Source organism: Chinchilla lanigera, unplaced genomic scaffold (genome assembly GCF_000276665.1).
Source record: "Chinchilla lanigera isolate Chin_1 unplaced genomic scaffold, ChiLan1.0 scaffold00052, whole genome shotgun sequence".
NCBI classification, from domain to species: domain Eukaryota; kingdom Metazoa; phylum Chordata; class Mammalia; order Rodentia; family Chinchillidae; genus Chinchilla; species Chinchilla lanigera.
The window spans coordinates 3227535-3241665 of record NW_004955453.1 but is presented as its reverse complement, the minus strand read 5'-3'; the positions used below and the strand labels follow the sequence as shown (position 1 = coordinate 3241665).

General features: G+C 37.5%; 1 protein-coding gene across 1 annotated transcript in view; it reads left to right on the top strand.

Annotated features, from left to right (window-relative positions):
* Gigyf2 (GRB10 interacting GYF protein 2) overlaps nt 1-14131 on the top strand; it is a gene marked incomplete at its 5' end in the record, with an annotated part of 99949 nt that overhangs the window by 59876 nt on the left and 25942 nt on the right. Inside the window, 5 exons of the mRNA XM_013519902.1 lie at nt 7125-7291; nt 9707-9798; nt 11140-11247; nt 12352-12452; nt 13538-13638. Coding sequence (XP_013375356.1) covers nt 7125-7291; nt 9707-9798; nt 11140-11247; nt 12352-12452; nt 13538-13638 — 569 coding nt within the window. The remainder of the gene's footprint in view (nt 1-7124; nt 7292-9706; nt 9799-11139; nt 11248-12351; nt 12453-13537; nt 13639-14131) is intronic.

Below are 14131 nucleotides of genomic sequence, written 5' to 3'. Positions count from 1 at the left end.
ATTTTTGTGTCTTTAATTGTGCTTTTGTGGCTCCATGTCCTACATTTATTCACAACGTTTACTTTTCATGGTCACGTTTTGACTTTGGGGAAGAACCAGAAATCGGATCCAGTGAATAAGGTTGATGCGAACACATTAAAGTATTTTTACAATCTGCCTTTCTTTTGGATCGTACTCGGCAGCGGCATTCACTATATTTATTACCACACCTTCTGAAGACAGTCAGGAAGAGGACTTCCAGAACTGCTTCAGAAAGTGGCAAGAATGATAGGCTAAGTGTGTTTGAAGCAAGAGCAAAAGCAGAATGTCTTTTAGTGTAAAAAATTTCAGCATCCACCACCTTGTTTTGATCACACCTTGTAGTTATTTTCTTTACTGAGTAGCATTGCTGAGTAGATATCAGTGTGTTATAGTTTGTTTAATCATTTATCTGTTGAAGGACATCTGGGTTCCAATTTTTGGATATTATAAATAAAGCTGCCCAAAACAGCGGATTTTTGTGAAAACATGAGCTCATTCCTTCAGGGTAAATGCAACTAGTAGGTTGAAGGGTGGTTTCACGTTTAGTTTTTACTGCCAAACTGTTTTCCAGGGTGGCTGTACCATTTTGTATACCCTTCAGGAATGTATGTTATGCACTTTTACCAGATCCTTACCAGCATTTCATAATGTTGCTACTTTTAGTTCAGTCATTATGACAGGTATATAGTGATAAATTGTGTCACAATCCCATTGTAGTTTAAAATTTACATTTCCTTAATGGCTAATGATAATATCTTTTGTATGTTTATTGTATATAAATTTACCATCTTACTCATATTTAAGTGTATTGGGTGAGTGATATCAAATAAATGTGTAATGTTGTGCAGCCAGCACCATTTATCTTCATAACTCCTTTTATCTTCCCAAATTGAAACTTTAAATAGTAACTCTATGTTCATAGCCCCCCCAACCCAGTGTTCCTCTTCCTTGGCAACCATGATTCTGTTGTCTCTCTGATTTCGACTATCTTGAGTAAGTGGAATTACAGTGGAATTACAGTGTTTTTTCGTGTGCGACTGGTGTATTTCAATTAGCATAATGTCCTCGGGGTTCATCCACGTGGTAGTGTGTGTCAGAATTCTGTTTAACAGCTGTGAACAGTATTCTTCCACATTTTAGCTGCTGTGAATAATGCTGCTGTGAACGTGGATGTACAGATATCTTTGAGACTATTTTTAGTTCTCAGAGGTGTGTGTCTAAAAGAGGAATGGCTAGATCATATGGAAATTATGGGGTTTTTTTAAATTTTATTTTTTGTATTTTTGAGACAGGGTATACAGGGTGTGCAGCCTGAACTTGCTATACAGCTCAGACTGGCCTTGAACTCACTTTGTTGCCCAGGCTGGCCTCCAACTCAAAGCCATCCTCCTGCCTCAGCCTTCTGAGTGCTGGGATTAACAAGTGTGTGCCACCACACCCAGCTGTTTTTAATTTTTTGAGGGATCACCATGCTATTTTTCATAGCTGGTATATCATTTTACATTCCTACCGAGGAATGCACAAGGGTTGTAGTTTCTCTACATCATTGTTCACTCATTTTTTAAAATATTAGTTACCCTCAGGTGTCTTGCATTTCCCTGATAGTGATGCTGAGCATCTCCTCATGTGTTTATTGATAATTTGTATGTCTTTAAAAGCATTATTCATTTTTAAGTTCAGGTTTATTATTCATTCTTAATTTTCTTTTTAAACTGTCTTTTGAGATAGGATTTTTTTTTTTTTTTTTGGTGCTGGGAATTTAACTCAAGACCTTACACTTTCCAGGCAGGCACTGTGTCACCGAGCTGTATTCCCAGCCCTGAGGTAGAATCTTACTGTGTTGTACAGGCTGGTCTTAAACTTCTGCCTAGTGATCACTTACCTCGGCCTTCTGAGCAGCTAATACTGTACCTGGGAAGATGGGTTTTTAAGTTCATTTTGTGTCTTGTTCCTTTTCTAAATTCAGTTATTGGTTCCAATGTTAATTTTAAAAGTACTTACGGTTTTTTGCATGTAAGATAATATCTATGAACAGAGACAATTTTACTTCTTTCTAATTTGGATGGCTTTCATTTCTTTTTTTGCTTAATTTCTCTGGCTAGGAACCTTCAGAATTGCATTGAATAGAAATGGAGGAAAAGTAAACATGTTTGTCTTGTTCTGTTAGCATAAAAACTTGTCTTTCACCACTGAATATGTTAGTTGTAGGGTTTTTTTACACAGCTTTCATTATGAAGTAAACTACTGTTATTTATTAAGAAATGGTTGATGAATTCTGTCACTTTTGCATCAATTGAAATAATCACATTCCCTCTTTTATTCTGTAATACATTGTATCGTACTGATGAATTTTTATATGTTCAACCATCCTTGCATTCCAGGAATAAGTTCCACTTGGTCATGGTGTAGAATCCTTTTTTTATGCCGCTGAATTTGCTAGTATTTTGTTGAAGATTTTTTTGTATCAATATTCCTAAGGTATTTTGGCCTGTAGTTGTGATTTGTACGCACGTGTGTGTGTGTGTGTGTGTGTGTGTGTGAGATAGCTTTGTTAGGCTTTGGATTTAGAGTAATTCTGGCCTTACATATTCCTTCCTTTTTGGTTATTTGGAAAACTTTGAGAAAGGTTAGTAATAAAAGGTAGAATTCTTTAGTGAAGACATTAGGTCCAGGACTTTGTTGGGAGATTTAAATTTTTTCTTTTTCTATTTTGTGATAGGGTCTTGCTACATAGACCAAGCTGGCCATGAACCTAGCTATCCTCCTACTTCAGCCATCCAAATGCTGGCTGAAGGCCATCTCACCTGGCTTGTTTGTCAATTTTTGACTACTTATTCTAGATACTATTCTTTGATTGATAGGTCTTTTGTGTATTTTCTCCCAGGTTTTTTTTTTTTTTTTTTTCATCTTAACTGTCTTTCACAAAGGAGAAAGTTTTAAATTTTGATGTTCAGTAGGTAAGTTTCTTTTTTTATGGACTATTCTTTCTCATTTTAAGAATTCTTTGCCTAGCTTAAGATCCCAGAGATTTTTTTCCCTGTATTTTTAAAAAAAATTTTGTTTTATTCACATTTTTGGTCCATTTTGAGGTACTTTTTGTATAAGGTATGAGACTGTAGGTCAAGTTTGTTCCTTGTTGTTTTTGCTTTTGTCTCTGATGTCCATTTGCTTCTGGACCCAGTCAGTCTTTTCTCTTTTGAATTGCTTTCTTCCTCCTTTGTCAAAATCATTTGAACAATCTGTATGGGTCTATTTCTAGGTCTTCTTTCCTCTTCTATTGACCATTTGTGTCTGTTCCTTTACCAGCACTGCACGGTTGTGATTATTGTAGCTTTATAGTAAATCTTGAAATTGGGTAGACCTACTCCTCTCACTTTATTCCTCTTTTTCCAAATTCTTTCTAGCTTTGTAGTTTCTTTACCTTTTCTTGAAAGTTAATCATGACTATATTCACCAAAAATCTTAGGTTGAGATTTTAGTAGGAGTAATGCTGAGTCTGTGTATAAATTTGAAAATTGTTATCTTTACCTCATTGATCCTCCAGCCCACCAGCAATACTGTTTGTCTTCAATGTAGATGTCTTTAATAGCTTACATTGGTGTGGTTTGGTTTTCAGTATAGATTCAGGATGTGTTTTTAGATTTACTCCTAAATACTCATTTACTATATTTTTAGTGTTTATTCACTGCTAGCATATAAAAGTACAGTTGAATTTTGGATGTTTATCTTATACTCTATGATCTTACTGGATTCACTTATTAGTTCAGGGAAACCCCCTAACATGCACGCACGCGCACACACACACTTTTAGGATATTTCCTTGAGATTCCAAGTAGACAAATATGTCTTTAGCAGATGGGGACAGATTTATCTGGCTTTTCTAATTTTCATTTCATTTTCTAATTTTTATTTCATTTTCAACTTGTATGCTTCTTGTTTGCTTACTCACTTCTTGTGCATTTATTCCATCACTATGTTGAGCAAGAGGGGTGACAGCTTTGTTGCTCCTGTGTTCTTATTCCGGGAAGCATTCAGTCTTTCATCGTTAAATGTAATGCTACCTATAGAGGGGTTTTTTTTTGTTGTTGTTGTTGTCATTTTGAGACGATCTTGCTATGCAGTTCAGGCTGGACTTGAACTCTCAAGGATCCTCCTGCCTCAGCCTCCCAAGTGCTGGGATTACAGGTGTGCACCACCACACCTGGCTCCTATAGGGTTTTCATAGAAACTCTTTATCAGGTGGGGGAAGTATGCTTCCATTCTGTTTTCAGTGATTTTATTGTGATTAGGTATTAAATTTTTGTGAGGCACTTTTTCTGCTTCTGTTGATAGTATCCTGTGGATTTTCTTTAATAATTTCTGCGGTAGATCATACTGATTGGTGGTTATATATTGAATCAACTTTGCTTCCTTGGATACAGTGAACTTTTTTTTTTTTGGTACTGGGAATCAAACTGAGGACCTTGTGCTTGCCAGGCAGGTGCTTGCACCGCTGAGCTATATTCCCCAGCACTGCTTCCTTAGATAAACCACCTTGCATCCTTGGAATAAACTCTACTTGACCATGGTTATACAATCCTTTGTATATATTGCTCAATTCTATTTGCTAATATTTTGTTTAAAGATTTTTTTATCTATATCAAGGATGTTGGTTTGCACTTTCTTGGTTTTTTTGTTTTTTTTTTTTAATCTTTAGTATCTGGTTTTTTATTTTACTTACTATTTGATGGGGGATGGCAGAGTCTTGCTATGTAGTTCAGGCTGGCCTGTAGCTTACTGCATGGCCTATACTGTTCTCCAACTTTCCTGTCTAAGCCTCCCAAGTGCTGGCATTACTTTAAGGTAATATTTACTTTATAAACTGAAATGGGAAGTACCCCTCTTCCTTGTTTGTTTTCTCAAAGAATTTGTACTAGAACTGGTGTTCATTCTTTAACTGTTTAGTGGAATTCTCCAGTGAAACCATCTAGAGATTTCTTTTTGTGGAATTTTTAAATTATAAATTTAATTTCCTTCCTAGATAGTTATTTAAATTATTTATTTATGTGTGTTTGAGTTTTGGTAGTGTGTGTTTTTTGAGAAATTGTTTCATTTGTCTAAGGTACCAAACACATCTTAATTCTTTTTATTTCCCCTTCCCTTCCCCTCCTTCCTCTCTCTCCATCTCTTGGTCTTCTTCCCATTTGCAAAAGATCTGTCCCCCTGGGTGCTGTGTATTGTGTAGGTACTTGAAAACAGTGTATATTTTGCTCTTTGGAATCTTCTAAAAATGTCACTTCGCTTGTTATTTGATAGTTTTAGTTTTTCTGTAATCTTGCTGATTTTCTGTTTGTTCTTCCAAATGTTGAACAAAGGATAGTCTGCAGCTTTTGGGTTTGTCTGTTTTTTCAGTTCTCTCAGATCCTGTTTAATATGTTTTGCAGCTTTGTTGTTTGGTACATACAGATGTATGAGTGCTGTGTCTTGGTGAATTCACATTTTATTATTATATATTACCTCTTTGTTTCTGGTAGTTTTATTTGCTCTGATGTTTATTTACTAATCTAACATTTCTTTGATATCTGCTAATATAACTCTTCATTAATATTTGCATGATCTATCTTTGCATATCTTTAAACTTGCTTATGTATTTGGAGTAACTCTCCAGTAGTCCCTAGGGTTAAGTCCCAGTGACCCCATCATATGTTGACAATATTGTCAAAAATGTATTTAATGTACTGTACTTGCTGAATGTTGTGAGTTAGCAACACATTGCACTGCAGTATGGATTTTACATGTTCACTCTCCCGTTACTGACTGGAGCTGTCTTGCCACTGCTGCCCAGCACGGTGAGAGCAGAATACTGCATAGTGTTAGCTGGAAGAAGGTCAGAATTTGAAGTGTGTGTTGCTTTCATGCCATTGTAATATTGAAAAATTCCAAGACAGACTCTAGGTCTGGGGAATTCACTGTTGAGCATTTTCCCATCCTGGGAGTCCCTAGTCGATCTGTCTTCTTCAATGTCCTTTTTAAATTTTTTATATAAATGTCAGTGCTTTTTAGTTGTACTTAGCAGAAGAAGTAGGGGAACGTACATCTGATACTCCGCATTTCTGAAATGGAAGTCTCAAGGCTTTGTTTTAGGGATTAAGGTAATTTCTTTTTTTTTTCCCCCAGTACCGGAAGTCGAACTCAAGACCTTGCACTTGCCAGGCAGGCGCTGTGCTGCTGAGCTAAATCCCCAGTCCCCCTAAGGCTTTGTTTTAAAATTGCCAAATTCCTGTTGGTTAGGTCATAGAATCAGTGTTTAGTAAATATTTGTTGAATGAATTCATTAATATTTCATTGATCAGAATACTTTGTTAATTGTATATACAAAATGCTTGGATATTTGTTTGTTTTTGTTTGTTTGTTTGTTTCCGGTACTGGGAATCGAACTCACGATCTTGCGCTTGTGAGGCAGGCACTGTGCCGCTGAGCTAAATCCCCAGCCCTGCTTGGATATTTTTTAATGAAAAATTTTAAAGAATATTAATTTTTCCAGGCCAGATATAGTGCTAAGTGAGTAGTAATATTAGTTTAATTGATTATAGCTTGTATTTTGTCCTGCCTTCACTAATCTCTGGCAGAATATAAATAATGGGGAGCATGTTCAGCTGGAACATTTATATACTTTCTATGCATAAGTGGTAAGAAGAGGTCCAGCATGTAACTCTTCAGTTGTTTCATACTTTTTTGACAAATGAGTGGTTAATAGAGATTTAGATGGAGATAATTTTGCTACTTAAAATAATTAAGCACTGCTTAATTTAAGAGTGTGAGATGTAATAACCAGGTTGTGTGGGGTGTAGCTTAGTGATAGAGTGCTCACCTAGCATGTGTAGAATCTTGGATTTGATTCTCAGCACTGCCAAACATACAAACAAAACTTTTTCCAAAGTTGTTTCTGTTGTATTTTATTAGTTAGAAGCCTGTTCACATCTTTGGAGGTAAATTAAGATACCGTAACATTTTTTATGATGATCAGATGCAGGGAATTTTGTTTTGTTTTTGGGTTGTTTGTTTGATTGTTTTTAGAGCCTGAAAGGATTCTTACTGCCTTTGTGTTTAATTGGCTCTTATAGGTCCCTTCAATAGTCAGGAGATGGCCGAGTGGTTTCAGGCAGGCTACTTCACTATGTCTTTGCTGGTGAAGAGAGCATGTGATGAAAGCTTCCAGCCCCTTGGTGACATCATGAAAATGTGGGGAAGGGTTCCCTTCTCGCCAGGCCCAGCTCCCCCTCCTCATATGGTGAGTGCCTTCCCCACTGGCTTGGGATATGTGTGAGACACAGAGACACTTGCTCCCTTAGAAAGTGATTGAAATGGATTATAATGGGGGATCTGAATGGGAGGATGAATACCAAACTGTAATAACCTTTCAAATTCATTCATGTTCTTCTTACTCTCTCTCTCCCTCCCTCCTTCCTATCCTCTCTCCTTTTTATGTCTCTTACACACACACACACACACACACACACACACACACACACACACAGAACCTTCAGTAGCTGTAGAATGAAGGCCCTGTTTTATGCTGACCCACCTACCACATCCTGCATGGCCTGACTCCTTACTTTCTCCTAACCTTATATCAGAACTTTTATCTTTATTTATCTACTGTGCTTTGGTATAGTGGGACTCCTTCAGTTATTACTGCTAGTTAAACTGCACATTTTCTTTTACTTCAGTTTGCCTCTTGTTTTCTAGCTTATAAAATTCTTAAATTTGAGATTTACCTTAAAATAAAGTCACCAGTGCTTCAGGATATTTTAAGGACTTAAACTTTTAACCTTACTCTTGAATTTGCTCCTAGCCTCTCCCAGTAGAGTTCCTTTTGGAGATCTCTAAACATCTACCTCCTCTTCCATCTCCAGGTGAAAGTGACTGGTGGCTGGCCATAGTTAATAGTGATCATAGTCAAAAAACCTTTCATGTGGCTGGGTGTGGTGGTGCATGGCTATAATCTTGGCCCTTGAAAGGCTGAGGAAGAGAATTACCATGAATTCAAGGCCAGCTTGGGAAACATAGTGAGTTCAAGGCTAGCCTGGACTACAGAATGAGACCCTGTCTAAAAATACCTGCGGTGCACTTCTTCTACAGTAATAAATACCGCTGACTAATTTCATCAACTGTACATTGAGGGCCTGTGACAGGCATAGTGGTAAGTTCTTACGAGATGAAGATAAGACAGAGCCTCTTGTAGTTATGGGAGTTTATAGATAAGTACTGTGGCCATTTACCTTTTTTCATGTCTCATAGATTCTTAGGTGAGAATTATTACTCCTGGTAGTATCCTAGTTGTTTTAAGTCCAAAGAAAGATTACACTATGTATTTTTGTTCATGGATTCAACATACATACCAAGTTTAAGCCTTATTTTCCTTCCAAATTGAGATTTCGTGTGTGGGGAGCCAAAGCTCATAAATTGGATCTTGGCATTCCTGTTCCAGTCAGTCCATTTCTTACCTTCTTATATAGAAGGTAAGCCTCAGTCATATCCACTTGAGGGGACAGCTGCCGTCTGTTAGCTGTTGCTTTTGCCCTGAGTAACACTGGAACGAAGAAAGCACACCTTCATGAGGAATATTTCTTGAAACCTAGGTTTTCACATAGAAGGCATTTGTTCATTTTGTTTTTTTGAGATGATGTCTATATTTCAGACCAGGGTTTAACTGGCTTCATAGTTCAAGCTGGCCTAAAACTTGTGGTCTTCCTACTTCACCTTGAGCCTCTTGAGTGCTAGGTTGACATTTGTGCACCACCATACCTAGCTTATGTAGATTGACCTGGGGTAGCTTTTATCCTGCAGTTGCTTAATAAGAAAGAGAAAAAAAGTCCCTGAATTTCAGATGATCCCACCTCAAGATGTATATCAAATATTTTGTTTTAATATATAAGCAGTATATGTAGAATAAGAAAGATACAGACTGTATATACATGATTTGCTTAGGTTTCACACATGTTATCTTTTACTTTATACCTCACATTTCTTTCTGTTTTGCAGTTTTAACTTTATAAGATTTAAATTCCAGTCATATTATTTGAAATATAAGCTAAAAATATAGGGGCTTAGTATAGCTTATTTTTTCTAACCTCTTGATATATTCATAGCCATAGGAACCCCTATTTTTTAGTATAGTAATAATTTTCAAAGCTCTTTCCATATGTCAGTACCTTTGGATGTACTTAGATAGATACACTGGCTTCCTGTGTTCATTATGTGCCATTGCAAATTCTCAACATCACCATTGACCTTTAGATAATTGCACTCCTTTCTGCATTGTCCATTTCTCTAATTTCTACATGTTTTCAGGAGTTATAAATCACTTTCAGATTGGGAGTACGTGCTGTGCAGTTTTTTGGATACAGTAAAAACGGGAGTACAATTCAGCACTCAGTTTGAAAGACAGCCACGGAGAGCAGCTGCCAAGTACAGACGACCATTGCTCAGCTGGGGGGCCTCATGGTGTAGACACTACCTTCTTCCACTAGATGGCATTGTTTAGTTTTTTAAGATGTAGTGTTTTTAGTGCAGGATTTGGGCAAGTTGGTATGGGAGATAAAGGTCTTAGATTCATTTTGCTTGCAGATGAAGGTACTAAGTAGCTTTTACATTCTTTGCAGTTTATTTAATGATGTTTTTTTCTCCACTCTTCTACTCCCAGGGTGAATTGGACCAGGAACGACTGACCAGGCAGCAAGAACTCACAGCCTTGTACCAGATGCAGCACCTCCAGTACCAACAGTTCTTAATACAGTAAGAGCAGTAATGCAGTAGGATGAGTGTAGCTCTGGAGGGGCTTTCAATAGACTCTGTTCCTGAGGCTCACCTTGCAGCAGAGTGCTGGAGGCTTACATGAGACTATACTGTAGTTTGGGGGAGGGGGTGATAACTGGGGCTTGAATCCAGGGCCTTTGTTCCTTGCCCTTATTTTTTATCTTGAGATGGTTTCACTGAGTGACTGAATTGCCCAGACTGGGCTCAAACTTGGATTCTTCTGGCTCGGCCTCTCAGAATGCCGGGATTACAAGTGCATGTCACTATACTTGTTTAACAACTGTTCATTCTAATTTAGTCTCATTTTATTTCTTAAATGTTAGAAGTTTGCAGATGATGACACATAAAAAGGAAGAGCCAACAAACATTTGACAATTGAAGTGCTTTCTAAGGGGCTCAGGTTTCAATGCTCAGAGAAAACACATGGGCAAGAGGATGGGAAGAAGTTAATGTTTGCACTATTAGGCGTGGTGTAGAATGATGGCAGCATTGCTCAGGTTGTATGTCTCTTTCATAGAAATAAGATTCACTTTGGTGCCAAGATTGGCGAAGTCTGGAGGGGTTGTGCTACCTGTTTTCATAAGGAAGTCTTATTGGGTGACAGCCACGCCCTTGTGTGTATAGATTATATCTGCTTTTGTTTCACAAAGGCAGAATTAAGTAGTTGCAGCAGAGACTGCATGGCCTACAAGCTGAAGATATTTACGCTGGGTCTTTACAGATATACTGAAAAAAATTACCTAAAAATTTCCAACTTGAAGCTGAGCATGTTGTGCCTGTAATGCCAGCACTTAAGGAGGCCAAAGTAGGAGAGTTGGAAGTTTGAGTCCCACCTTGGGCAATTAAGTGAGACCCTGTCTCAAATTAAATAAATCAATTACTTAAAAGGTCTGGGAATGTACTCAGTGTTAGACTGCTCCTGAGTTTGATTTCCCTACCCTGGCAGCATAAATTGGAGAATTTTTATAGAGGTGATTCTGTTTCAGTGGCAGCTTCAATTGCAGATAGTTGTCTCGATCTATTTTATTTTTTGCCCCCTTATAATTTGGTAAAGGGGTGTTATTACCTTGAGGGCATTTGCCAGTTTTTTGACATTTTGTGACTTTATTTTACTCAAAGTATGTCTTTCTACAATGAATTGCAGAATTGGCTGTGTGACAATTATTATGAAAAATTGTAAAATATATTTGAATGCTGTTTCTAATTGTGGTTCCTGGGAGGTATGAACTGAACTTTGTTTTCCAGTGCCTCATTCTAGTGAACTAAAACAAATAAGGGTAGATCAGGTTACACTAATTTTTTCTCCCTAACTTTTTGAAGGCAACAATATGCACAGGTTTTGGCTCAACAGCAGAAAGCAGCCTTGTCCTCCCAGCAGCAACAACAATTGGCCCTTCTTCTCCAACAGTTTCAGGCTCTGAAAATGAGGTTGGTGGCCCTTCCATTGTGCATCACATTTGTGTATGAGCAGTGGATATGTTCACAAAAGAGAAGGAATTTTAGTGCATTGTGTGAATTCTGGTATTGGAATGCTCATAAATAGCACATATCTGCATGTTTATAAAAACTATTGTTTTAAAAGCGAATTTAGCTAGAGTCAAGCATTTACTTGGTCATTTTACTCATAGAAGTTACAGGTTGACTAATAAAGAATAATGAACATTTGAGAATTAGTATCGTTTTAGGGAACTTGTATCAAAACAATTACAGTGTAGAATTTTTTATTTCATTTTTACCTGTGATACCTCAAAAAACATTAATAATGCTGCATAGGGTTATGATTTTTTGGAATCCAGAAATCGTTAGGCCTAAGGAGAAGAAAATTATGCAGAAAGTCAGATTGTCATTCAGAATATTTGGTCTAGCTTCTGAAGTTGTGTTAGTCACTGCTCTCAAAACCCTGCTGTCCAATAATCAAAAGAATTCACATTTCTCATTTGAGCGTTAACCCAGAGGCAAGCAAGTTAGTGGTAAGGTCTTTCTGTTTTAAAGAGAGGCAAATGGAAACCCTGAGAGGCTAGTGGACTTGGCTAACTCAACACGTGCAAAATAGACACACCTAAAATACACACTTTTTTGTTATTGTTATAATGCCCCCATGACTTTTATTGAGATAATCTGAGGTTTTTAAAGACAACAGGTATAGCTGTCATGTGGAAACTAGTATTTGGTGTACCACAGAAAATTCTGTAAGTGTGATCGCTATGCCTCTACTTTTGTTCCTTTCTTATCTGCTTTGGTAGTGCTAGGTTTTATTTAAAGCAGTAAAGGAGCTGGGTGTGGTGGCACATGCTTGTAATCCCAACACTCAGGAGACTGAGGCAGGAGGATCATTGGAAGTTTGAGACCAACCTGGGCTACAAAGTGAACTCAAGGCCAGCTTGAACTGCGTAGCAAGACCCTGTCTCAAAAAAAAAAAAAAAAGGGTTATGTCCAAACAACCTAGAAAACCTAGAAATAGTGTGGAAATTCCTCTTTTAGTTTTTTCATAAGTTATAAGAACACGTTAATTTTTTTATTTCCCTTTTGCAGAATATCTGATCAGAACATCATTCCCTCAGTAACTAGGTCTGTGTCAGTACCAGATACTGGCTCTATCTGGGAGCTCCAGCCAACAGCCTCACAACCTACAGGTAAAAATTTAAGTTGGCCTTCACAGTACAACTCCAGGCAGGAGGATATAAAGGTGTAGTAATAATCTTGTAATTTAACTTTCAAAAACTGTAGCAAGGATGTTGACCCATTTTGTATTGAATGTTAACAGAAAGTTTCATTATTACTAGTTTCATTACTAGATCCCAGCAAAAGATTAAAGATACGGTTAAAAATACACTGCTAAGGCTTTGGTGGAAATTATTTAGTATATGAAGTTTCTTGAGTTTTAGGTCAGCGTCTCTTTTTTATGTTGCCCTAACGAATTTGGAGAAGTCTTTTGGTTTTGGTCTCTTAAACCAGAGTAAGAAAAAACCCTAAGTACAGCTTAGTAAGAGTGGTCTCTCCTTTTAAGTTAAGGATTGATACATACATTGATGCTGCAGATGTCACGAATTTGGGGAGGAGAAAGCCTGCTTTGAAGTGAGCACCTTCCTTAGCTGGTTCTCTGATCTTTTTCATCAGAAAAATTGGGGTTGGGAGTTTTTAAACTTGAAGTCTTTGATATTGGTGGAACAGGCAGTTCTGTTGAGGTCTGACACATGGACCAGGTGGAAAGTGACTTCTTAAGCTCCAGCTGTAATACACATGCTGTTTGTCTTTATTGGGCTGAATTTCACATTATAACAATTTTTAAGTGAATACTTCAGTGCCATTTAGTAATATTCTCAGTGTGCAGCATCTAGTTCTCTCTAGTTGGTGTTTAGTAAGAGCCTATCTGGCTATTGGAAGGCTGTGGGCTTTGGAATCTCATACACTGCTGTTGAAATCCTGCCATGGCCGCATACATGCTTACCCTGTGCCCTTGGGAGTTTTCCAACTAGTTTGTTCATCTGTAAAGATGAAGATGTGAATAGATGCCTTTATAGAGCTTTGTGAGGATGAAATCAGTTTCCGAATAGATACCTAATGCTTCCTTTCCTTGTAGAGAAGTTTACTGATAGAAAAGAGAACCCATTGGTAATTCTGTCTACTTAAAGCAAAATAGATGTATATGATGCTTGTTCAGACCCAGTTACGTTAGTTATGTGTGTAAACTCTGTCATTTTTTTCCCTTGTCTTACAGTTTGGGAAGGTGGTAGTGTATGGGATCTTCCCCTGGACACCACAGCACCAGCCCCTGCCCTGGAACAACTTCAGCAGCTAGAAAAAGCCAAAGCTGCAAAGGTCTGAAACTCTTTCTTTTAGGGGACTGCATGCCTTTGAGCTGCAGGATGTAGCATTTCTGTTTAGTCACCTCACTCTAGCTAGCTATCCGATGCAGAGTTTGCAAACAAAAACAAAATTTTGCCAAATGCTTCTGTTTGCAAACCAAATTGTTCACATTCAAGCAAAAACATTCATCAACTGTGGGACCACTGTACTTTCTGTTTCTAGTTACTGATGTACTTACGATATAAGTACATTCATATTCTATCCTTATTGTGCCTTCTCTCAAAAAAGACCTCAAAACAAAATTAATGAGTGATGATTGTTAGATGAAACATTAATGATCATGTTAGTTACATTACTTGTGGAATAAACCTTTGTTGCAAATAGTTAAGACTGAGAATATATCCACTCCTTCTGATCTGTGGCTTGAGTTCCCACAGTGAACCTTATTCCTAGACATGAAAGTGAAAAGCCCAACATTATCGTTAGAAACTGTATTCATTCACAT